Source organism: Hemitrygon akajei, chromosome 13, assembly GCF_048418815.1.
Source record: "Hemitrygon akajei chromosome 13, sHemAka1.3, whole genome shotgun sequence".
NCBI classification, from domain to species: Eukaryota; Metazoa; Chordata; class Chondrichthyes; order Myliobatiformes; family Dasyatidae; genus Hemitrygon; species Hemitrygon akajei.
The window spans coordinates 4317088-4344531 of record NC_133136.1 but is presented as its reverse complement, the minus strand read 5'-3'; the positions used below and the strand labels follow the sequence as shown (position 1 = coordinate 4344531).

Genomic DNA, 27444 nt, shown 5'->3' with positions numbered 1-27444 from the left:
CACCTGCTGCTATAAACGTCCTCAATGGAGGGAAGTTCATATCCACAGATGTGCTGGGCTGTCCACACCACTCTCTGCAGTGCCCAGCAGTCAAGTTGGTGCAGTTCCCGTACAGACAGTGATACAGCCATTCAGGATGCTCTCAATGGTGCCTCTGTAGAAGGTCTTGATGATTTGGGGGCTCACGCCAAACTTCTTCAGTCACCTGAGGTGTAAGAGCTGCTGTTGTGACACCACAGTGTCAGGGTGTCAATCTCTCCTCTGTAGGCAGTCTCGTCACTGTTAGAAATAAGGCTGATCAAAGTAATGTCATCTGTGAATTTGATCAGCAGATTGGAGCTGTGTGTGGCAATATAGTCATGGATGCAAAGGGAGTAGAGGAGGGGACTCAGGACACAACCCTGGGGGGCACCTGTGTTGAGGGTCCGAGGTGAGGGAGCCCGTCCTTACCACCAGTCATCGATCCAATAGGAATTCCAGGATCCAGCTGCACAGGGCAGGGTGCAGGCCGAGGTCTGAGTTTCCTGTCGAGTCTGGAGGGAATGATGATGTTGAATGCTGAACTGTAGTCCAGGAACAGCATTCTAACATATGCATCCCTCTTCTCCAGGTGAGAGAGGACGGTGTGTAGTGCTGTGGCTTTGGCATCATCAGTTCTGTCAGTAGGTGAATTGTAGGAGGCCCAGTGTGGGTGGTAGGATGCTAAAGATGTAGCCTTTAACCAGCTTCTCAAAGCACTTGTTTACAGTTGAGTTGAGTGTGACAGGGTGCCGATCGTTCAGGCATGCTACCTTGGTTTTCTTAGGTACAGGGACAATGATGGGTGATTTGAAACAGGAGGGCACTACCCGCTTGGTGAAGATAGATTAAAAATGTCTGTAAAAACACCAGGCAGCTGTTCAGCACACAATTTGAGGACGCACCCTGGGATGCTGTCCGGCCCCGCTGCCTTGTGGCTGAGTTGACACTTTGGAACGTTCTGCGTACCTCAGCCTCGGAGATGACCAGGGTGCAGGTCTCATTGGCGATTCCCTTCGGGGATTCAGTCTTATCAAGCTCGAACTGAGCGTAAAAACACTTAGCTTGTCCGGGAGCGATGCGGCAATGTTGGCTGTACTGTTGCGTTTCCTCTTGAAGCCCTCGATGGTGTGCAGTCCTTGCCACACGCTGCATGTGTCATTGTTGCAGAGTTGTGACTGGATTTTACCCACGTTGCTGATTTGCCACCTTGATGGCTCTACGTAAGTCATAGTGGGATCTCTTGACCTCCTGTTGGTCTCCGGAGGCAAAGGCTTTATCCCCAGGTGACCTCCCAAGTGATGCTATCAAAGCAGTCTTGTAACATTGAGTCTGATTGGTTGGACCAGCAGTGGATAGTTTTCACTATGGCCGCTTCTTGCTTCAATTTCTGCCTGTAGGCAGGCAGCAGCAGGATGGAGGAATGGTCAGACTTTCCAAACAGTGGGCGAGGAAGTGCTTTGTAGGCGTTATGGAAGGGAGAGTAGCAGTGGTCGAGTACACTTCTTCCCCGTGTGCTCACCTCGATGTGTTGGCAGAACGTCAGGTAAACTCTGGTCTGCAATGCTTGGTTAAAGTCTCCAGCCATGATGAAAGCAGCCTCTGGGTGTGTGGTTACATGGATATCGATGGTTTCGCAAAATTCATTTACAGCTTGTTTGGTATCAGCCCGTGGTGGGATGTACACAGCTGTAATAATAACAGAGGTGAATTCTCTAGGCAGCCAAAAAGGTCAACAGAGCAGCACAAGGTACTCCAGATCCAGGGAGCAAAGGGATTTGAGGGTGCGCGCACTACCAGGGTCGCACCAACCATTGTTCACCATGAACCTTTACTTCTCCCAGCGGGGTCTTTAGACTTGTCTGCTCCGGACACAGAGAATCCGATGGGTTCAATGCTTGGTCTGGTATCTCCTCCAACAACCAGGTTTTGGTAAAGCATAAGATGTTACAGTGCTTTGTTTCTCGTTGGTAGGAGATTCTGGCTCTCAGCTTGTTGTCCAGGGACTGTATGTTGGCCAGAAGTTTGCTAGGGAACAGCGGCCGATTTGCGCACCGTCTTAACCTAATCATGCCGGCTCTTCCTCGGTAACGTCGGTGTGGTGAATGAACCCCCCCTCATTCATGCGAGCAGAGGTCCCAGTGGTAGAAAGGCAGCACATTATGACTGAATGCGGCCTTTCCAATGTTCAAAAGAGTCAATCGATCATATCTGATGTGACTTTCAGCTTGTTGTATAAGAAGTTCAGAAAGAAGTAGAGAGAGAAGCAGAAATCCACAATGCCAATTCGGAGTACGTGACACGGCAAAGTTGGCGAGAAATAAGCAGTTAGACAATTCAGAACTGTTTTGCTCTCTGAGGCTTGGAGATGCCAGAAATGGCCAGAGTGAAAATTAAACCATTTCACTACTTCAAAATGTTAGGAACTACAAAGAATTTGAAGGTATTGACAATCATCTTGAAGGTTTGGCAGATGCAATCATAAAACAAAAGGTATGAAGGCAATTTATTATCTGCACTGATTTTGTTCATCAGTCAATCAAAAGAACATGGCAGTGTACAATCGATGAATTCCTCTGTCAATAAACATGAGGAAGTAATACCCGGTTTTATAGTCGTATAGCAGCTTTCCTTGTATACCTTTTTACTATTTCCATAAAACTTGGTCTGACTGGGCAGCCATTTAATTAGGCCAAACTACCAATCCCAATGTGCCCCCATTAACAGGAATCCACCATACTACTGTCTCACATTTAATTCCCTCAACTTCTGCAATTTAATTCCTTCTTCCACTGTTTATTCAGTTCCATTGCTGCAGTGTATCAGGACATCTGACTGACACTCTAGGAAATGGACAATTATGTTTAATTCTGGCTTGGTCTCTGCGGAGCTGTAGACTATAGGGCTGTCCAATAGGAGTGTCAGGCAGGAACTGTTTTCTAAACTGGAAGGCAATCTTTCAATATACATCAGAAGTAGTGACCGATTTGAGTTGTTACAAAATGTTTCTTTAGCAACAGTTCCTCCTCCAAACCCGCTTACACAGCAACCTGTCAATCAGAGTCGGAACCAGGTTTATTAGCACTGACACATGTCCTGAAATTTGTTGTTTTACAGCAGTACGGTGCAATACAAAATAATTACTATGAATTACAATATAATATATATAGAAAAGATTAAGTCGTAAAAATAGAAAGCAAAATAGTGAGGTAGTGTCATGTGTTCATTGTCTGATGGCGGTGGGAAAGAAAGTTGATTGTGGGTCTTCAGGCTCCTGTACCTTCTCCCTGATGGTAGCAATGAGAAGAGGGCACATCCTGGGTGAAGGGGGTCCTTAATGATGAATGCCACCTTCTTGTGGCATCGCCTTTTGAAGAATTCCTTGATGCTTGAGAGCCTAGTGGCCACAATGGTGCTGGCTGAGTTTACAAGTTTTCTTCAAGCTCCTGCACCTCGAAGGCCAAAGCCTGCTGGCCCAGCGGTCTTTATGTGGATTTGGAAGCATGTCCGTGTGTGGGTGGGAGAGGAGACAGGCTGGTTTTGTTGCTTGTTGCTCTCCTGAGTGATGTGGACATGCTCTGTTGGTCATACTTGCGGCATGCCCCCAGCACATCCTTAGGTTGTGTTGGCTGTTAATGTAAATGACACATTTCACTGTGTGTGAGAATGAATCAGAATCTGAATCCTCCCAGATGGTAATAATGATGAGAATGGGGTGTCTGGTATGGTGGGGCTCCTTACTGATGGATGCCACCTTTAATATTCAATTCCACCAGATTAAAACAAAACATACACTCAGTGACCACTTTATTAGGTACACCAGCACACCTGCTCATTATTACAAATATCATCAGCCAATCATGTTGCAGCAACTCATTGCCTAAAAGCATGCAGATGTGGTCAAGAGGTTCAGTTGTTGTTCAGACCAAACATCAGATTGGGGAAGAAATGTGATCTGAGTGAGTTTGACTGTGGAATGATTGTTGGTGCCAGACGGGGTGGTTTGAGTATCTCAGAAACTGCTGATCTTCTGGGATTTTCACACAATAGTCTCTAGAGTTTACAGAGAATGGCATGAGAAACAAAAAGCATTCAATGAGCAGCAGTTCCGTGGGTGAAAATGCCTCGTTACTGATAAGGTCAGAGAATGGTCAGGTTGGTTCAAGTTGACAGAAAGGTAACAGTAACTCAAATAACCATGCCTTACAACAGTGGTGAGCAGAACATCTCTGAGCACACATCAGCAGAAGATCACACCAGGTTCCATTCTTGTACCTAATAATGTGACCACTGTGAGCACATTGTACTTGTCTAGGAATTGAAAGCATTTTCAGTGTAACGTATAGGGCCAGACTGTAAAGTGTAAACACTTCCTTATATTGAAGATCGCTGAATGTGGATTGGGAAGTACAGTACAATGGTCTAAAGCAGGGCTTCCCAACTTGGGCTCTGCAGACCCCTTACTTAATGGTATTGGTTGGTCCAAGGCATAAAACAGGTTGGGGACCCCTGCTCTAAAGCAGCTGAATCAGAACCAGGTTTAATATCACCGACATAATTTGTGAAATATGTTATTTTGCTGCAGCAGTACATTACAATACACAATAGTAACTACATATATATATATATATATATCTATATTATATCTATATCTATATATATATATATATGTGTGTGTGTGTGTGTGTGTGTGTGTGTGTGTGTGTGTGTGTGTGGGTAAGGAATGAAACCAAAAAACTAGTGAGAAAGAAGTTGCTCCTGAGTCATTGTGTGTGTGTGATTGTGTGCGTGTGTATGTGCATGTGTGTGATTGTGTGTGTGTGTGTCTGTGCGTGTGCGTGTGAAATTGTGTGTCTGTGTATCTGATCTCTGATGGTAGGAATGTGAGAGGGCATGTCCTGGGTGATGGGAGTCACCTTTTTGAGGCATCATCGTTTGAAGATGCTCTGGATGCTGAGGAGGTTAGTGCTGATGATAGAGCTGGGGTGCCAGGGATGAGGACTTTGGAGTTCACGTTATTTTCTCGGTAGCTCTGGGTTTTTATGGGATCAGGTTTGCCTGCCCATTGCCCAACCCTCCTCCTTTCACAGCCGGGCTTGGACTAGTTCCCATGATGGAGCAGGCAGAGCTTACAACTTTCTGCTGCTATTTTCGATCCTGCGCAGTAGTCTCTCCATACCAGACAGTAGTGCTCCATATACATGGAGCAGAACTTCTCTTCCTACATATGGGTTTACTGCAGCATGTACAACATTACACGACTGGAAAGAGTACCTGTGCGCATACCAACACGAGGAAGAGAACTGGTGACATGAAGAAACAGAAGCTTGACACAACAGAGTTGTGTAGATAAAAGGGAGACGGCATCTGTGTGGGTCATCACACTCCATTAGTTTTTATTAACAAACAGGTAATGTATTACTGGGCCGCAGAAATAAAGCTGTTCATTCAGTATGATCAGATTAGGGATAGAATGCCATTTTCTTCACTGAAAATTCCGAGCACAGAGGATGATTAACTATATCAGAGAGATCGGTATAGCTCCCAGAGTAAGACTACTACATATTTAGTGATCACAAAATCATGTTTATTTTACATATTAAAATGGAATAAGCTGACCCCTTAACCTACTGTAAGATTAATCTAACCCTTCCCTCCTACACAGCCCTCCATTTTTCTGTCATCCATGTGACTAAGGGTCTCTTAAATATCCCTAATGTATCTGCATCTCTGTAGGGTGTTCCATACACCCACCACATATACAGTCTTTTCCCTAAGGTGGGGGGAGTCTAAAACTGGATGGATAAGTAAAGGGGAGGGCAATTTAAAGAGGATATGTGGCAATTTAGAGGGGGGATATGTGGAGCAAGCTGCCAGAAGAAACCAGAGAAACAAGCACCACTGCAACATTTAAAAGGCACCTGGACAGGTACATGGATTCATTCAGGGTTCGGGGGGGGGGGGGGGGGGGGTAATATGACCAAATATCGGCAAATGGACTGACTCGGGAAGACAACTTGAATCAAAATCAAGTTTAGTATCACTGGCAGAAATCTGATGGAAGAAGCAGCTGTTCCTGACACGTTGAGTGTGTGTCTTCAGGCTCCTGTACCTCCTCCTTGGTAGTAGCCATGAGAAGCGGGCACGTCCGGGTGTTCAGTGGATGAGTTGTCTCTGTGCCCTATGACTCTATCCTGGGAATGCATCAGATCCCAACCTCTGCCTAATCCTTCTTCAAATCCTTGAAGGATTCAACCAAATCCTTCTTCAATGTTAGCAAACTGTGCCTGTGTTAAATTTGAATCCAATTCCTGTAGATAAAGGATGGAGATCAGAAGAGGGGTAGTCCTGTGAACGAATCAGTCCTTAGAAATGGCCCAGAGTGCTGCTCTCTGACATCAAAATCTATCAGTTACTGATGGGCAACCATCTCAAGATCACCAGCATAACGATTTTTAAAAATAGTCCATAAGACTTGCAACATCCTTCTATTCAACAACAGTGCCCTCTGGTCCCACACTCCCCCACTATAGGAAACATCCTCTCCAGATCCACTCTGTCGAGGACTTTCAATATTCAGTAAGTTTCAATGAGATTCCCCTTCTAAACTCCAATGAATACAGGTCCCAGAGCCATCAACTGCTGCTCAAGTTAACCCTTTTGTTCCCGGAATCGTTGTCATGTACCTCTGAACCCTGGTCGCTCCAGCTAACCTGACATCCAAGAATGAATAAACATAGGCTGGAACTTACCACAGGCAGTAGCACCTCCCATTTGTGCTGGGACACTGGGAACTGCCAAGAGTCAAGGGACTGGTCCACCACAGTCTGCATGACTGCTCCCTCAGCCATGCACAACTTATACCTTCCAAGAGGCAAGGCGAAGGTTGTCCAACTGGAAAAAATGTCAATAATCCCCCTTTTCACATGTGGAGAAGTGATACTTACCCTTCTCGCTCAATGTGAGGGAGGGACTTGGAAGCGTTTTGGCAATGCCTTCGATGAAACGAGCTGGTGAAATGTAATTTCTCAGGTTGTAGATCCCATGTGGCTCCACTGCAAGAGAAAACCCGCAAACATTATAACCCACCGGGAAACAGAGCAGCGTCTGGCTGTCTCTGGATCCAAAAGGAAATGGCCTAGACATGAGAAATTCCATTATTCACTCTGCTTTTCAGAATGGGTTCGTATATCCCAGGGGTGTGCAAAATGATATAGCGGCAAAATCTGTGCCTCTCAGGAGAAAGATGCAGAAGAGTAAGGAATTGACTAAGATATTATGGAGAGGGTCCAGAGAAGGTTCATGAGAATGATCCCAAGAATGAAAGGGTTAATATATGAGGAGCATTTGATGGCCCTGGGCCTATACTCACTGGAGTTTAAAAGAATGAGGCAGGATCTTACTGAAATCTATTGAATATTGAAAAGCCTAGATAGAGTGAATGTTTAGATGTGGGAGAGTCTAGGATGAGAGGACACAGCCTCAGAATAAAGGAATGTTCCTTTAGAACAGAGATGAAGGGGAATTTCTTTAGTTAGAGGGTGGTGGGATTCATTTCCACAGATGACTGTGGAAGCCAAGTCCCTAGGTATATTGAAAGCAAAAGTTGATAGGTTCTTGATAGTCAGGGGATCAAATAATACAGGGAGAAGGCAGGAGAAATGAGTTTAGAGGGATAATAACTCAGCCATGATGAAATGGCAGAGCAGACTCGATGAACCGAATGGCCTAATTCAGCTCCTGTGTCTTATGGTCCAAACAAGTAGTTTTGCTTCCTTCTTCCTCATTGAAGTATCTAAGTGGAAATGCAGGCGACAAGGGAACTAATGACAGTGTGAGAAACACCAGACAGTACTAATGAAGAGCAAGTGCTAGAGAAACTGGCCAATATCGTTGGGTTCTAGAAAGGCTGGACAGAGAGCAGATACATCTGCAGTAATTTTCAAAAACTTGCAGGTTTCTGGAACACAGCTGCTAGGAAGAAAGGCTACAAATAGAACATTGCTAGTCAAGCAAAGGAATAAAGGACAGGCACCCAAGAAAGTGCTGGAAATCAGAGCAACACACTCAAAATGCTGGGGGAACCCAGGTCAGGCAGCATCTATGGAAAAAAGTAAATAGTCAGCATTTCAGGTTATTCCCATTAGCAAGAAAATACAATATGCAAGAAATGTTGGTGTTCAGAGGGGCCTAGAACACAAACATTTAACATTTGTGTACAATGAGCAATTGGGAAGACAAAAGTAGATTGGTCATTATTACAGCAGGAGGGTAATCATTTTCAGCAGCTGTATTTCATCCAAAAACCAAGTTAACTGACCAGAAACACAAAGATTCTGCAGATGCTGGAAATCCAGAGCAACACACACAAAATGCTGGAGGAACTCAGCAGATCAGACAAGCATCTATGCAAATGATAAACAGTTGAGGCCGAGACCCTCCACCAGGACAGGACAGGAAAGGAAGGGGTAAGAAGCTGGAATAAGAAGGTGGGGGGGGGGGGGAGGGCAAGAGTATTGAGTATTGTTTATACTTTTGAGAACATTTTTTGCTGAAACAATACAGTACTTGGCCAAGTCTGTAACTCGAATGACGTGCAGTTTTAACCCCATTACCCAAGAAAGGCCATTCATCCCCCAGAGATGTCCACTGAGAATCTAGTACACTGCTGAAATTAGAAAGTTAGCGACTGAAAGAAAGTCATGCAGGAAAAGCCTACAGTGGTGCTAGAGAGTTGGTGAACGCTTTAGAATTTTCTCCATTTCTGAATAAATATGACCTAAAATGTGATCAGATCTTCACACAAGTCTTAAAACTAGATAAAGAGAACCCAATTGGGTTTATAAGCTCCCAATGGCCTACATTTCAAAAGCCTCTGACAACCAAGTCCAGCTCCTGGCTTTCATGTGTGGCTTAGGTACTAAGTCAGGTGGAACTGTTTCTATTGACAGAAGAAATGGGCAAAGGTGGGTTACTGGCAACTTCAAAGCAGTGGCTTTGGGCAGATGGGGCTCGTCAGCTGTGGTGGGCAGCTCAGCTAGGAGAAGGTAAACTGATTTCAAAGCTCCGCTGTCTCACTCATACAGGAAGGCTTCGGGAGTAAACCCCAAGGAAAAATATGGAGCTGGAGTCCCTATGTTGAGGTCAATGCTGACTGACAACTCTTGCGATTCCACTGGTGCCAAACTGTATCAGTCTCTGTCGTTATTTGGGATTTATCAGCTGCATGCCTGTTGCATGGGGCTCTCCATATTGTACTGCCCTGGCTTGCGTGCAACAGCTCGGGCGCAACCTTCATGGTCAACCCCAACCAATGGAGGGCCTCCTAGATGTACAGTCAGATGACAATAAACTTGAACTTGACTTGAAAGAAAAGTTACCTTATAGTATTTGGAGAAAAAGTGAAAGGCTTGATGCTGAGAGACAGCTTCCTCTTGCTGACGTGTGGGGAGTGCTGAGCCAGAAGACAACAGCTACCAGTCAGGACCCAGCAGAGGAAACAGTATTTAAAATCAGTGCATTATGAGTACTTGGAATTCTCCAAAAAGGGCTCTGTCCTCATCTACAGTGTTTATTCAAGGCTGAGACTGATAAATCTTTGGAAATTAAGATAGAAGAGAAATCAACTATAAACTTACTGAACAGCAAAGTGAGCTGAGAGACTGAAGCCTTCTCTTATATCTCTGTTCCACATTTCTAATGTTCCTGTTATATACAACTCCACCATGGACAGACCCAAGGCCGACTGTGAAAGGAGGAGGATTGGGCGTGGGGCTAGCAACCCCATCTCGTAAAAACTCAGAGCTTCAGAAACTCTAACATAAGGTCCTAAGACCTCATTCTTGAAGGCAGAGGACTCTGACGAGCTGTTCTCAGCGGCCTATGTCCCAATAGGGGCGACGGGAGAGATAACATTGCATCCTTCTGATTTAGGATTTTAATCTGCTTCTTTTTTTGCAGCAGATTCAGCTTTAACTTATTTATCTATTACACATATATCAAAATATTGTGACATGTGAATCATATCATTTAGTCCCCACAGCAGACTGAAAGAATCGATGACATTCTCCCAGGTTCAGCTACAAGCTCCACGATGTACAATAATGTAATATCTTCCCACCAACCACCCCCACCCCCACCCCGGACTTGATACGTACACGCACACATTTATTTCACAAAGTAATGTGGATTCCGTCTAACTTGGCCATTGGTGAATCAGGACAGCCATTTACTTGGAACAACTCTTAAAAAACAAAACTAATCAAGAAAATAGCCAGGATTTCCTTGTTTATCTGGGACACTATGTTGCTGAACAGTTTCTAACTGGCATCAGTTGTGTGTACTTGTGTGGCCATTAGACACTACACTGTGCTTAGTGCAAACAGTCTTTAAATAGGTGTGTGTGTGTGTGCGTGAGTGTGTGTGTGTGTGTGTGTGTGTGTGCGCGCGCATGCGTGTTAGTTACTGTTATCACTGGTAGTTGGCAAGAAATAAGCAGCAAGACAACTTGGAACTCTCTTGCTCACCACAGTTTCAAGCATTCAGGCTTGGAGATGCCAGAAAGTGCTGGGAGTGAAAATGAAACTATTTCACTACTTCAACAGGTTGGGAACTACGAAGAATTTGAAGGCTTCAACAATCATTTTGAATGTTACAATGAAAATGAAAGTTTGGAGGATGCAATTGTCAAAAGCATTGTATGAACATGTTGAAGTTGTGGTTAAACCAAGGACAGCCTGGGGTAGTAGTAGTCAAGCAAGATCTTTGAGGTGAGACTGCTGGAGACACCTCTGCTTACTACAGACCAGGTAGACGATGACAATGTGTTCTTAAACCAGACGAGTGAGGCCTTTGTACTGAGATTTTTCTAGAAAGGTCTTCCTAAACCATAGTGTCCCTTTACCAATAGGTGGTGCCAGAGGCAACAAGATAACAGAAGGTTGTGAAACAAACTCAAAAACTAAGCTTCTGTTGTCTTCACGAACTTCAAAATAGCGTCAGCTGTCCGCCTCAAGTTTCAATTGACTTTAACACCTCTATTGTGAATGCCGATTGATCTTGTGAGTAAATAATTCAAATATATACAATGATCAATATCCGTAAGGATAAGCCAATCTTTAATTGCTTAAATTGGAAACGGATGTTCTCAGGGAAAAGTACGGAAGAAATGTGGCATATGTTCAGGGGATAATGGAATGAGGTGGAGGATAAATGCGTGGCTGAGGGATTGGAGCAGGGGGCAGGGATTCAAGTTTCTGGATCATTGGGACCTCTTTTGGGGCAGATGTGACCTGTACAAAAAGGACAGGTTACACTTGAATCCTAGGGGGACCAATATCCTAGCGGGGAGATTTGCTAAGGTTACTGGGGAGACTTTAAACTAGACTGTTTGGGTGGTGGGAATCAATTTGAAGAGACTAGGAGAGAGAAGGTTAGTTCACAAATAGAGAAAGCTAATAAACAGTGTGTGAGGGAGGATAGGCAGGTGACAGAGAAGGGGAGCGCTCAGATCGAAGATGTAGGGGAGAAGGAAGAAAAAGATAATAAAGTTGTTTGTACCGTTAGGGATAAACAGAGAGAAAGAGGTGGAGAGTTTCTTAAATGCATCTATTTCAATGCTAGTATTGTAAGAAAGGTGGATGAGCTTAGAGCATGGATTGATACCTGGAAATATGATGTTATAGCTATAAACATGGTTGCAGGAGGGGTGCGATTGGTAACTAAATATTCCTGGATTTCGTTGCTTCAGGTGTGATAGAATCAGAGGGGCAAGAGGGAGAGGTGTTGCATTGCTTGTCCGAAAAAATATTACAGCGGTGCTTTGGCAGGATAGATTAGAGGGCTCGTCTAGGGAGACTATTTGGGTGGAATTGAGGAATGAGAAAGGTGTAGTAACACTTATAGGGGTGTATTATAGACCACCTAATGGGGAGCGAGAATTGGAGGAGCAAATTTGTAAGGAGTTAGTAGATATTTGTAGTAAGCACAGGGTTGTGATTGTGGGAGATTTTAATTTTCCACACATAGACTGGGAAGTCCATTCTGTAAAAGGGCTGGATGGTTTGGAGTTTGTAAAATGTGTGCAGGATAGTTTCTTGCAGCAATACATAGAGGTACCAACTAGAGAAGGGGCAGTGTTGGATCTTCTGTTAGGGAATAAAATAGGTCAGGTGACGGAGGTATGTGTTGGGGAGCACTTCGGGTCCAGTGATCACAATGCCATTAGTTTCAATACAATTATGGAGAAGGATAGGACTGGACCCAGGGTTGAGATTTTTGATTGGAGAAAGGCTAACTTTGAGGAGATGCAAAAGGATTTAGAAGGAGTGGATTGGGACAATTTGTTTTATGAGAAGGATGTAATAGAGAAATGGAGGTCATTTAAAGGTGAAATTTTGAGGGTACAGAATCTTTATGTTCCTGTTAGGTTGAAAGGAAAGGTTAGAAGTTTGAGAGAGCCATGGTTTTCAGGGATATTGGAAACGGTTTGGAAAAAGAGAGATATCTACAATAAATATAGGCAGCATGGAGTAAATGAGGTGCTCGAGGAGTATAAAGAATGTAAAAAGAATCTTAAGAAAGATATTAGAAAAGCTAAAAGAAGATATGAGGTTGCTTTGGCAAGTAAGGTGAAAATAAATCCAAAGGGTTTCTACAGTTATATTAATAACAAAAGGATAGTGATGGATAAAATTGGTCCCTTAGAGAATCAGAGTGGACAGCTATGTGTGGAGCCAAAAGAGATGGGGGAGATTTTGAACAATTTCTTTTCATCGGTATTCACTAAGGAGAAGGATATTGAATTGTGTAAGGTAAGGTAAACAAGTAGGGTAGTTATGGAAACTATGATGATTAAAGAAGAGGAAGTACTGGCGCTTTTAAGGAATATAAAAGTGGATAAATCTCCAGGTCCTGTCAGGATATTCCCTAGGACCTTGAGGGAAGTTAGTGTAGAAATAGCAAGGGCTCTGATAGAAATATTTCAAATGTCATTAGAAACGGGGATGGTGCCGAAGGATTGGCGTATTGCTCATGTAGTTCGATTGTTTAAAAAGGGTTCTAAGAGTAAACCTAGCAATTATCGGCCCGTAAGTTTGACGTCAGTGGTGGGTAAATTAATGGAAAGTATTCTTAGAGATGGTATATATAATTATCTGGATAGACTGGGTCTGACCAGGAGCAGTCAGCATGGATTTGTGTGTGGAAGGTCATGTTTGACAAATCTTATTGAATTTTTTGAAGAGGTTACTAGGAAAGTTGACGAGGGTAAAGCAGTGGATGTTGTCTTCATGGGCTTCAGTAAGGCCTTTGACAAGGTTCCACACAGAAGGTTAGTTAGGGAGGTTCAATCATTAGGTATTAATATTGAAGTAGTAAAATGGATTCAACAGTGGCTGGATGGGAGATGCCAGAGAGTAGTGGTGGATAACTGTTTATCAGGTTGGAGACCGGTGACTAGCGGTGAGCCTCAGGGATCTGTACTGGGTCCAATGTTGTTTGTCATATACATTAATGATCTGGATGATGGAGTGGTAAATTGGATTAGTAAGTATGCAGATGATACTAAGGTAGGTTGCATTGTGGATAATGAAGTAGGTTTTCAAAGCTTGCAGAGAGATTTAGGCCAGTTAGAAGAGTGGGCTGAAAGATGGCAGATGGAGTTTAATGCTGTTAAGTGTGAGGTACTACATTTTGGTAGGAATAATCAAAATAGGACATACATGGTAAATGGTAGGGCATTGAGGAATGCAGTAGAACAGAGTGATCTAGGAATAATGGTGCATAGTTCTCTGAAGGTGGAATCTCATGTGGATAGGGTGGTGAAGAAAGCTTTTGGTATGCTGGCCTTTATAAATCAGAGCATTGAGTATAGGAGTTGGGATGTAATGTTAAAATTGTTCAAGGTATTGGTGAGGCCAAATTTGGAGTATTGTGTACAGTTCTGGTCACCAAATTATAGGAAAGATGTCAACAGATTAGAGAGAGTACAGAGGAGATTTACTAGAATGTTACCTGGGTTTCAGCACCTAAGTTACAGAGAAAGGTTGAACAAGTTAGGCCTTTATTTTTGGAGCATAGAAGGTTGAGGGGGGACTTGATAGAGGTACTTAAAATTAGGAGGGGGATAGATAGAGTTGATGTGGATAGGCTTTTTCCATTGAGAGTAGGGGAGATTCAAACAAGAGGACATGAGTTGAGAGTTAAGGGGCAAAAGTTTAGGGGTAACACTCAGAGAGTGGTAGCTGTGTGGAATGAGCTTCCAGTAGAAGTGGTAGAGGCAGGTTCGATTTTGTCATTAAAAAAAAAAATTGGATAGGTATATGGACAGGAAAGGAATGGAGGGTTATGGGCTGAGTGCAAGTCGGTGGGACTAGGTGAGAGTAAGCGTTCAGCACGGACTAGAAGGGCCAAGATGGCCTGTTTCCATGCTGTAATTGTTATATGGTTATATGGGATACATGTGTGGAGTTCTGCACAGGTACATTCCAATGAGACAGGGAAGTTATGGTAGGGTACAAGAACCATGGTGTACAAAGGCTGTAATAAGTCTAGTCAAGAAGAAAAGAAAAGCTTACAAAAGGTTCAGAGAGCTAGGTAATGCAAGAGATCTAGAAGATTATAAGGCTAACAGGAAGGAGCTCAAGAAGGAAATTAGGAGAGCCAGAAGGGGCCATGAGAAGGCCTTGGCGGGCAGGATTAAGGAAAACCCTAAGGCATTCTACAAGTATGTGAAGAGCAAGAGGATAAGACGTGAAAGAATAGGACCTATCAAGTGTGACAGTGGGAAAGTGTGTATGGAACCGGAGAAAACAGCAGAGCTACTTAATGAATACTTTACTTCAGTATTCACTATGGAAAAGGATCTTGGTAATAGTAGTGATGACTTGCAGCAGACTGAAAAGCTTGAGCATGTAGGTATTAAGAAAGAGGATGTGCTGGAGCTTTTGGAAAGCATCAAGTTGGATAAGTCGCCGGGACGGGATGAGATGTACCCCAAGCTACTGTGGGAGACGAGGGAGGAGATTGCTGACCCTCCGGTGATGATTTTTGCATCATCAATGGGGATAGGAGAGGTTCCGGAGGATTGGAAGGTTGCAAATGTTGTTCCTTTATTCAAGAAAGGGAGTAGAAATAGCCCAGGAAATTATAGACCAGTGAGTCTTACCTCAGTGGTTGGTAAGTTGATGGAGAAGTTCCTGAGAGGCAAGATTTATAAATATTTGGAGAGGTATAATATGATTAGGAATAGTCAGCATGGCTCTGTCAGGGGCAAGTCCTGCCTTACGAGCCTGATTGAATTTTTTGAGGATGTGACTAAATACATTGACGAAGGGAGAGCAGTAGGTGTAGTGTATATGGATTTCAGCAAGGCATTTGATAAGTTACCCCATGCAAGGCTTATTGAGAAAGTAAGGAGGCATGGGATCCAAGGGGACATTGCTTTGTGGATCCAGAACTGGTTTGCTCACAGAAGGCAAAGAGTGGTTGTAGATGGGTCATGCTCTGCATGGAGGTCAGTGACCGGTGGAGTGCCTCAGGGATCTGTTCTGGGACCCCTACTCTTCGTGATTTTTATAAATGACCTGGATGAGGAAGTGGAGGGATGGGTTAGCAAGTCTGCTGATAACACAAAGGTTGGAGGTGTTGTGGATAGTGTGGAGGGCTGTCACAGGTTACAGCGGGATATTGACAGGATGCAAAACTGGGCTGAGAAGTGGCAGATGGAGTTCAACCCAGATACGTGTGAAGTGGTTCATTTTGGTAGGTCAAATATGATGGCAGAATATAGTATTAATGGTAAGACTCTTGGCAGTGTGGAGGATCAGAGGGATCTTGGGATCCGAGTCCATAGGACGCTCAAAGCAGCTGCGCAGGTTGACTCTGTGGTTAAGAAGGCGTACGGTGTATTAGCCTTCATCAATCGTGGAATTGAATTTAGGAGCCAAAAAGTAATGTTGCAGCTATATAGGACCCTGGACAGACCCCACTTGGAGTACTGTGCTCAGTTCTGGTCGCCTCACTATAGAAAGGATGCGGAAGCCATAGAAAGGGTGCAAAGGAGACTTACAAAGATGTTGCCTGGATTGGGGAGCATGCCTTATGAAAACAGGTTGAGTGAACACGGCCTTTTCTCTTTGGAGCAACGGAGGATGAGAGGTGACCTGATAGAGGGGTATAAGATGACGAGAGGCATTGATCGTGTGGATAGTCAGAGGCAAAATTTTTCCCAGGGCTGAAATGGTTGTCACAAGAGGACACAGGTTTAAGGTGCTGGGGAGTAGGTACAAAGGAGATGTCAGGGGTATGTTTTTTATTCAGAGAGTGGTGAGTGCATGGAATGGGCTGCCAGCAAAGGTGGTGTAGGCGGGTACGATAGGGTTTTTTAAGAGACTTTTGGATAGGTACGTGGAGCTCAAAAAAAATAGAGGGCTACGGGTAGGCCTAGGTAATTTCTAAGGTAGGGACATGTTCGGCACAACATTGTGGGCCAAAGGGCCTGTATTGTGCTGTAGGTTTTCTATGTTTCTATGTTCTAATTCTGTACAAGAATGGCAGTTTTCTGTTCAGACTTCAGAAGAGTGTGGGTGACAGCGGCCCATGCTGTTCTCCTTGAGCACAAACAAACAAAAAGAAAGAGAATGCTCGAGTTGTAAGAGTGTGTGTGTTCTGAACCACGCTACTTCACCTAGGCAATGACAGTTATCTCAATAAAGTCAGTCCATTATCTGCACTCAGAGTCTGCAATGATTTTGTTATTTACAGTCAATCAAAGAATACACTGGATTAATTCCTTCATTGGTAATGATTATGAACTAGTACTCAGTTTTATAGTATTGTTGTGATATTGGTAGTCCTCTAATTTGTTCTGTATTTCATTTAAATACTCTGCCTTTTTTTAAATACCTTTTCAACAACTTCCATGAAACTTCGGTTAAATGGAGCAGCTGCTTAATTGGGCCAAAATGTAATGGTCCCAATGAGTTCCTATTAACCAGAATTCATTGTATTTCCACCAACAAGATGTTCAGTTTACTGTGTTACTCCCCATCTTCACAAAGTATTTAAGACACAAAATTCTAAAAAGAGAAAATGGAAGAGAATGAACTGGTAGAAGATAGAATCTGCTCCCCATCACCTGCACTACCATCGATTCTTAGCCAAGTGTTCTTGCTACATTTGGCACTGACGACAGACAGAAGAGACAGCGGAAGTTATGAACAAAGAGGAATTGGCAGAGGAACAGAGCTACATTACAGATTGCAATACGCCAATATCAAAAAATGACACCCAAAGCTAACAGCACACAGGATGCATTGGCAGTAGAGAAGAGAGTGGAGAGAATGAAAAGAAGAACAAGAAATCCCAGGAGGTTCAATAACCCAGAGTTATGTCTCCATTTCCTCAAGCATGGATCCAGGAGAGCATTTCTTTACTCATCCAATTAACTGGTTCCATACAGTAAATACAGAACAGCCTCTAAATAAATAACACACCATAAGCAAAATGACATTCAATTCATCTCCTATTCCTAAAGGATCAGGGGACTTTATTTCGGGGAGCTGAAGTTATTTTAAGAACCAGCTAACCTAGGAAGCAATGAGTTCCCTGGGGATGTTGGAACCCCCTCCCAAGCATTCCACGTTCTGAATGCAGGAAATCACAACAGTTCCTATTCTCTTTAGAGATACACAGCACCGTAACAGGCCCGTCGGAACCCATGAGCCAGCGCTGTGATGAAATAACCGACCAACCCGTATGTCTTTGCAATGAGGGAAACAGCTGGAGTGCCCGGAGGAGACCCAAGGGTCACGGAGAGAACATACAGACTCCTTATAGACTGCAGTGGGAATTGAACCCAGGTCACTGACGCAGTCATACTGTTCCGCTACCCTGCACCCATGTGACAAATGAGAAATCAAGCTCTCTGCAACTTCTTTTGAAATTCAAGTCTTTTATTCAGTAGGTGTACAATCGGTTTATTTTTGCATTCAGTTTCTCCAGCTGCACTTATCAGTGACCCCCCCACCCAAGCATTACATAGAGTACGTTCCACTCCTATAACACTGTATCCTTATCAATGACCCCCCACCCAAGCATTACATAGAGTACGTTCCACTCCTATAACACTGTATCCTTATCAGTGACCCCCCACCCAAGCATTACATAGAGTACGTTCCACTCCTATAACACTGTATCCTTATCAGTGACCCCCCACCCAAGCATTACATAGAGTACGTTCCACTCCTATAACACTGTATCTTTATCAGTGACCCCCCATCCAAGCATTACATAGAGTACATTCCACTCCTATAACACTGTATCCTTATCAGTGACCCCCCATCCAAGCATTACATAGAGTACATTCCACGCCTATAACACTGTATCCTTATCTGTGACCCCCCACCCAAGCATTACATACATTCCACTCCTATAACACTGTATCCTTATCAGTGACCCCCCACCCAAGCATTACATAGAGTACATTCCACGCCTATAACACTGTATCCTTATCTGTGACCCCCCACCCAAGCATTACATAGAATACGTTCCACTCCTATAACACTGTATCCTTATCAGTGACCCCCCACCCAAGCATTACATAGAGTACATTCCACTCCTATAACACTGTATCCTTATCAGTGACCCCCCACCCAAGCATTACATACATTCCACTCCTATAACACTGTATCTTTATCAGTGACCCCCCACCCAAGCATTACATAGAGTACATTCCACGCCTATAACACTGTATCCTTATCTGTGACCCCCCACCCAAGCATTACATACATTCCACTCCTATAACACTGTATCCTTATCAATGACCCCCCACCCAAGCATTACATACATTCCGCTCCTATAACACTGTATCCTTATCAGTGACCCCCCATCCAAGCATTACATAGAGTACATTCCACTCCTATAACACTGTATCCTTATCAGTGACCCCCCATCCAAGCATTACATAGAGTACATTCCACGCCTATAACACTGTATCCTTATCTGTGACCCCCCACCCAAGCATTACATACATTCCACTCCTATAACACTGTATCCTTATCAGTGACCCCCCACCCAAGCATTACATAGAGTACATTCCACGCCTATAACACTGTATCCTTATCTGTGACCCCCCACCCAAGCATTACATAGAATACGTTCCACTCCTATAACACTGTATCCTTATCAGTGACCCCCCACCCAAGCATTACATAGAGTACATTCCACTCCTATAACACTGTATCCTTATCAGTGACCCCCCACCCAAGCATTACATACATTCCACTCCTATAACACTGTATCTTTATCAGTGACCCCCCACCCAAGCATTACATAGAGTACATTCCACGCCTATAACACTGTATCCTTATCTGTGACCCCCCACCCAAGCATTACATACATTCCACTCCTATAACACTGTATCCTTATCAATGACCCCCCACCCAAGCATTACATACATTCCACTCCTATAACACTGTATCCTTATCAGTGACCCCCCACCCAAGCATTACATAGAGTACATTCCACTCCTATAACACTGTATCCTTATCAGTGACCCCCCCCACCCAAGCATTACATACATTCCACACCTATAACACTGTATCCTTATCAGTGACCCCCCCCACCCAAGCATTACATAGAGTACATTCCACTCCTATAACACTGTATCCTTATCAGTGACCCCCCACCCAAGCATTACATAGAGTACATTCCACTCCTATAACACTGTATCCTTATCAGTGACCCCCCACCCAAGCATTACATACATTCCACGCCTATAACACTGTATCCTTATCAGTGACCCCCCACCCAAGCATTACATACATTCCACGCCTATAACACTGTATCCTTATCAGTGACCCCCCACCCAAGCATTACATACATTCCACTCCTATAACACTATATCTTTATCAGTGACCCCCCACCCAAACATTACATAGAGTACATTCCACGCCTATAACACTGTATCCTTATCAGTGACCCCCCACCCAAGCATTACATACATTCCACTCCTATAACACTGTATCCTTATCAGTGACCCCCCACCCAAGCATTACATAGAGTACATTCCACGCCTATAACACTGTATCTTTATCAGTGACCCCCCACCCAAGCATTACATACATTCCACGCCTATAACACTGTATCCTTATCAATGACCCCCCACCCAAGCATTACATACATTCCACACCTATAACACTGTATCCTTATCAGTGACCCCCCCCACCCAAGCATTACATACATTCCACGCCTATAACACTGTATCCTTATCAATGACCCCCCACCCAAGCATTACATACATTCCACTCCTATAACACTGTATCCTTATCAGTGACCCCCCCCACCCAAGCATTACATACATTCCACTCCTATAACACTGTATCCTTATCAATGACCCCCCACCCAAGCATTACATAGAGTACATTCCACTCCTATAACACTGTATCCTTATCAGTGACCCCCCCACCCAAGCATTACATAGAATACGTTCCACTCCTATAACACTGTATCCTTATCAATGACCCCCCACCCAAGCATTACATAGAGTACATTCCACTCCTATAACACTGTATCTTTATCAGTGACCCCCCACCCAAGCATTACATACATTCCACTCCTATAACACTGTATCCTTATCAGTGACCCCCCACCCAAGCATTACATAGAATAAGTTCCACGCCTATAACACTGTATCCTTATCAATGACCCCCCACCCAAGCATTACATACATTCCACTCCTATAACACTGTATCCTTATCAGTGACCCCCCCCACCCAAGCATTACATACATTCACTCCTATAACACTGTATCCTTATCAATGACCCCCCACCCAAGCATTACATAGAGTACATTCCACTCCTATAACACTGTATCCTTATCAGTGACCCCCCCACCCAAGCATTACATAGAATACGTTCCACTCCTATAACACTGTATCCTTATCAATGACCCCCCACCCAAGCATTACATAGAGTACATTCCACTCCTATAACACTGTATCTTTATCAGTGACCCCCCACCCAAGCATTACATACATTCCACTCCTATAACACTGTATCCTTATCAGTGACCCACCCACCCAAGCATTACATACATTCCACTCCTATAACACTGTATCCTTATCAGTGACCCCCCCACCCAAGCATTACATAGAATACGTTCCACTCCTATAACACTGTATCCTTATCAGTGACCCCCCACCCAAGCATTACATACATTCCACGCCTATAACACTGTATCTTTATCAGTGACCCCCCCACCCAAGCATTACATACATTCCACGCCTATAACACTGTATCTTTATCAGTGACCCCCCCAACCAAGCATTACATACATTCCACGCCTATAACACTGTATCCTTATCAATGACCCCCCCACCCAAGCATTACATAGAGTACATTCCACTCCTATAACACTGTATCCTTATCAGTGACCCCCCACCCAAGCATTACATACATTCCACGCCTATAACACTGTATCCTTATCAATGACCCCCCACCCAAGCATTACATAGAGTACATTCCACTCCTATAACACTGTATCCTTATCAGTGACCCCCCACCCAAGCATTACATACATTCCACGCCTATAACACTGTATCCTTATCAGTGACCCCCCACCCAAGCATTACATAGAGTACATTCCACGCCTATAACACTGTATCTTTATCAGTAACCCCCCACCCAAGCATTACATACATTCCACTCCTATAACACTGTATCCTTATCAGTGACCCCCCACCCAAGCATTACATACATTCCGCTCCTATAACACTGTATCCTTATCAATGAACCCCCCACCCAAGCATTACATAGAGTACGTTCCACTCCTATAACACTGTATCCTTATCAGTGACCCCCCACCCAAGCATTACATAGAGTACATTCCACTCCTATAACACTGTATCTTTATCAGTGACCCCCCCACCCAAGCATTACATACATTCCGCTCCTATAACACTGTATCCTTATCAGTGACCCCCCACCCAAGCATTACATAGAGTACATTCCACTCCTATAACACTGTATCCTTATCAGTGACCCCCCACCCAAGCATTACATACATTCCACTCCTATAACACTGTATCCTTATCAGTGACCCCCCACCCAAGCATTACATACATTCCACACCTATAACACTGTATCCTTATCAATGAACCCCCCACCCAAGCATTACATAGAGTACATTCCACTCCTATAACACTGTATCCTTATCAGTGACCCCCCACCCAAGCATTACATAGAGTACATTCCACTCCTATAACACTGTATCTTTATCAGTGACCCCCCACCCAAGCATTACATACATTCCACGCCTATAACACTGTATCCTTATCAGTGACCCCCCACCCAAGCATTACATAGAGTACATTCCACTCCTATAACACTGTATCTTTATCAGTGACCCCCCACCCAAGCATTACATACATTCCACGCCTATAACACTGTATCTTTATCAGTGACCCCCCACCCAAGCATTACATACATTCCTCACCTATAACACTGTATCCTTATCAGTGACCCCCCACCCAAGCATTACATACATTCCACTCCTATAACACTGTATCCTTATCAGTGACCCCCCACCCAAGCATTACATAGAGTACATTCCACTCCTATAACACTGTATCCTTATCAGTGACCCCCCACCCAAGCATTACATACATTCCACGCCTATAACACTGTATCCTTATCAGTGACCCCCCACCCAAGCATTACATAGAGTACATTCCACTCCTATAACACTGTATCCTTATCAGTGACCCCCCACCCAAGCATTACATAGAGTACATTCCACTCCTATAACACTGTATCCTTATCAGTGACCCCCCACCCAAGCATTACATAGAGTACATTCCACTCCTATAACACTGTATCCTTATCAGTGACCCCCCACCCAAGCATTACATAGAGTACATTCCACTCCTATAACACTATCCTTATCAGTGACCCCCCACCCAAGCATTACATACATTCCACTCCTATAACACTGTATCCTTATCAGTGACCCCCCACCCAAGCATTACATACATTCCACTCCTATAACACTGTATCCTTATCAGTGACCCCCCACCCAAGCATTACATACATTCCACTCCTATAACATTGTATCCTTATCAGTGACCCCCCACCCAAGCATTACATAGAGTACATTCCACTCCTATAACACTGTATCCTTATCAGTGACCCCCCACCCAAGCATTACATACATTCCACTCCTATAACACTGTATCCTTATCAGTGACCCCCCACCCAAGCATTACATACATTCCACACCTATAACACTGTATCCTTATCAATGACTCCCCACCCAAGCATTACATAGAGTACATTCCACTCCTATAACACTGTATCCTTATCAGTGACCCCCCACCCAAGCATTACATAGAGTACATTCCACTCCTATAACACTGTATCCTTATCAGTGACCCCCCACCCAAGCATTACATACATTCCACTCCTATAACACTGTATCCTTATCAGTGACCCCCCACCCAAGCATTACATACATTCCACTCCTATAATACTGTATCCTTATCAGTGACCCCCCACCCAAGCATTACATAGAGTACATTCCACTCCTATAACACTGTATCCTTATCAGTGACCCCCTACCCAAGCATTACATACATTCCACTCCTATAACACTGTATCTTTATCAGTGACCCCCCACCCAAGCATTACATACATTCCACGCCTATAACACTGTATCCTTATCAGTGACCCCCCACCCAAGCATTACATAGAGTACATTCCACTCCTATAACACTGTATCCTTATCAATGACTCCCCACCCAAGCATTACATAGAGTACATTCCACTCCTATAACACTGTATCCTTATCAGTGACCCCCTACCCAAGCATTACATACATTCCACGCCTATAACACTGTATCCTTATCAGTGACCCCCCACCCAAGCATTACATAGAATACGTTCCACTCCTATAACACTGTATCCTTATCAATGACCACCCACCCAAGCATTACATACATTCCACTCCTATAACACTGTATCCTTATCAATGAACCCCCCACCCAAGCATTACATACATTCCACTCCTATAACACTGTATCCTTATCAGTGACCCCCCCACCCAAGCATTACATAGAATACGTTCCACTCCTATAACACTGTATCCTTATCAATGACTCCCCACCCAAGCATTACATAGAGTACATTCCACTCCTATAACACTGTATCCTTATCAGTGACCCCCTACCCAAGCATTACATACATTCCACGCCTATAACACTGTATCCTTATCAATGACCCCCCACCCAAGCATTACATAGAATACGTTCCACTCCTATAACACTGTATCCTTATCAATGACCACCCACCCAAGCATTACATACATTCCACTCCTATAACACTGTATCCTTATCAATGAACCCCCCACCCAAGCATTACATACATTCCACTCCTATAACACTGTATCCTTATCAGTGACCCCCCACCCAAGCATTACATAGAGTACATTCCACTCCTATAACACTGTATCTTTATCAGTGACCCCCCCACCCAAGCATTACATACATTCCGCTCCTATAACACTGTATCCTTATCAGTGACCCCCCACCCAAGCATTACATAGAATACGTTCCACTCCTATAACACTGTATCCTTATCAGTGACCCCCCACCCAAGCATTACATAGAGTACATTCCACTCCTATAACACTGTATCCTTATCAGTGACCCCCCCACCCAAGCATTACATAGAATACGTTCCACTCCTATAACACTGTATCCTTATCAGTGACCCCCCACCCAAGCATTACATACATTCCACTCCTATAACACTGTATCCTTATCAATGACCCCCCACCCAAGCATTACATATACATTCCACTCCTATAACACTGTATCCTTATCAGTGACCCCCCACCCAAGCATTACATAGAATACGTTCCACTCCTATAACACTGTATCCTTATCAGTGACCCCCCCACACAAGCATTACATACATTCCACTCCTATAACACTGTATCCTTATCAGTGACCCCCCACCCAAGCATTACATACATTCCACACCTATAACACTGTATCCTTATCAGTGACCCCCCATCCAAGCATTACATACATTCCACTCCTATAACACTGTATCCTTATCAGTGACCCCCCCACCCAAGCATTACATACATTCCACTCCTATAACACTGTATCCTTATCAGTGACCCCCCACCCAAGCATTACATACATTCCACTCCTATAACACTGTATCCTTATCAGTGACCCCCCACCCAAGCATTACATAGAGTACATTCCACTCCTATAACACTGTATCCTTATCAGTGACCCCCCCACCCAAGCATTACATAGAATACGTTCCACTCCTATAACACTGTATCCTTATCAGTGACCCCCCACCCAAGCATTACATACATTCCACTCCTATAACACTGTATCCTTATCAATGACCCCCCACCCAAGCATTACATAGAGTACATTGCACTCCTATAACACTGTATCCTTATCAGTGACCCCCCACCCAAGCATTACATACATTCCACGCCTATAACACTGTATCATTATCAATGACCCCCCACCCAAGCATTACATAGAATACGTTCCACTCCTATAACACTGTATCCTTATCAGTGACCCCCCACCCAAGCATTACATAGAATACGTTCCACTCCTATAACACTGTATCCTTATCAGTGACCCCCCACCCAAGCATTACATACATTCCACTCCTATAACACTGTATCCTTATCAGTGACCCCCCACCCAAGCATTACATACATTCCACACCTATAACACTGTATCCTTATCAGTGACCCCCCACCCAAGCATTACATACATTCCACTCCTATAACACTGTATCCTTATCAATGACCCCCCACCCAAGCATTACATAGAGTACATTCCACTCCTATAACACTGTATCCTTATCAGTGACCCCCCACCCAAGCATTACATACATTCCACTCCTATAACACTGTATCCTTATCAGTGACCCCCCACCCAAGCATTACATACATTCCACACCTATAACACTGTATCCTTATCAATGACTCCCCACCCAAGCATTACATAGAGTACATTCCACTCCTATAACACTGTATCCTTATCAGTGACCCCCTACCCAAGCATTACATACATTCCACGCCTATAACACTGTATCTTTATCAGTGACCCCCCACCCAAGCATTACATACATTCCACGCCTATAACACTGTATCCTTATCAATGACCCACCACCCAAGCATTACATAGAATAAGTTCCACTCCTATAACACTGTATCCTTATCAATGACCCCCCACCCAAGCATTACATACATTCCACTCCTATAACACTGTATCCTTATCAATGAACCCCCCACCCAAGCATTACATACATTCCACGCCTATAACACTGTATCCTTATCAATGACCCCCCACCCAAGCATTACATAGAGTACATTCCACTCCTATAACACTGTATCCTTATCAGTGACCCCCCCACCCAAGCATTACATAGAATACGTTCCACTCCAACACTGTATCCTTATCAATGACTCCCCCACCCAAGCATTACATACATTCCACTCCTATAACACTGTATCCTTATCAGTGACCCCCTACCCAAGCATTACATACATTCCACTCCTATAACACTGTATCCTTATCAATGACCCCCCACCCAAGCATTACATAGAATACGTTCCACTCCTATAACACTGTATCCTTATCAATGACCCCCCACCCAAGCATTACATACATTCCACTCCTATAACACTGTATCCTTATCAATGAACCCCCCACCCAAGCATTACATACATTCCACTCCTATAACACTGTATCCTTATCAGTGACCCCCCACCCAAGCATTACATAGAGTACATTCCACGCCTATAACACTGTATCTTTATCAGTGACCCCCCACCCAAGCATTACATACATTCCACGCCTATAACACTGTATCCTTATCAATGACCCCCCACCCAAGCATTACATACATTCCACACCTATAACACTGTATCCTTATCAGTGACCCCCCCCACCCAAGCATTACATACATTCCACGCCTATAACACTGTATCCTTATAAATGACCCCCCACCCAAGCATTACATACATTCCACTCCTATAACACTGTATCCTTATCAGTGACCCCCCCCACCCAAGCATTACATACATTCCACGCCTATAACACTGTATCCTTATCAATGACCCCCCACCCAAGCATTACATACATTCCACTCCTATAACACTGTATCCTTATCAATGACCCCCCACCCAAGCATTACATAGAGTACATTCCACTCCTATAACACTGTATCCTTATCAGTGACCCCCCCACCCAAGCATTACATAGAATACGTTCCACTCCTATAACACTGTATCCTTATCAATGACCCCCCACCCAAGCATTACATAGAGTACATTCCACTCCTATAACACTGTATCTTTATCAGTGACCCCCCACCCAAGCATTA

General features: G+C 43.9%; 1 protein-coding gene across 4 annotated transcripts in view; it reads right to left on the bottom strand.

Moving 5' to 3' along the window:
- The window catches only part of ctif (CBP80/20-dependent translation initiation factor), a 235616-nt gene that overhangs the window by 91497 nt on the left and 116675 nt on the right, over positions 1–27444 (bottom strand). For 3 of the 4 annotated variants that reach the window (XM_073064057.1, XM_073064058.1, XM_073064059.1), the window contains exon 5: positions 6966–7073. The exons of the other annotated variant lie outside the window; for it this stretch is intronic. In XM_073064057.1, the coding sequence (XP_072920158.1) occupies positions 6966–7073 (108 nt within the window). The remainder of the gene's footprint in view (positions 1–6965; positions 7074–27444) is intronic. 4 annotated transcript variants of the gene reach the window in all.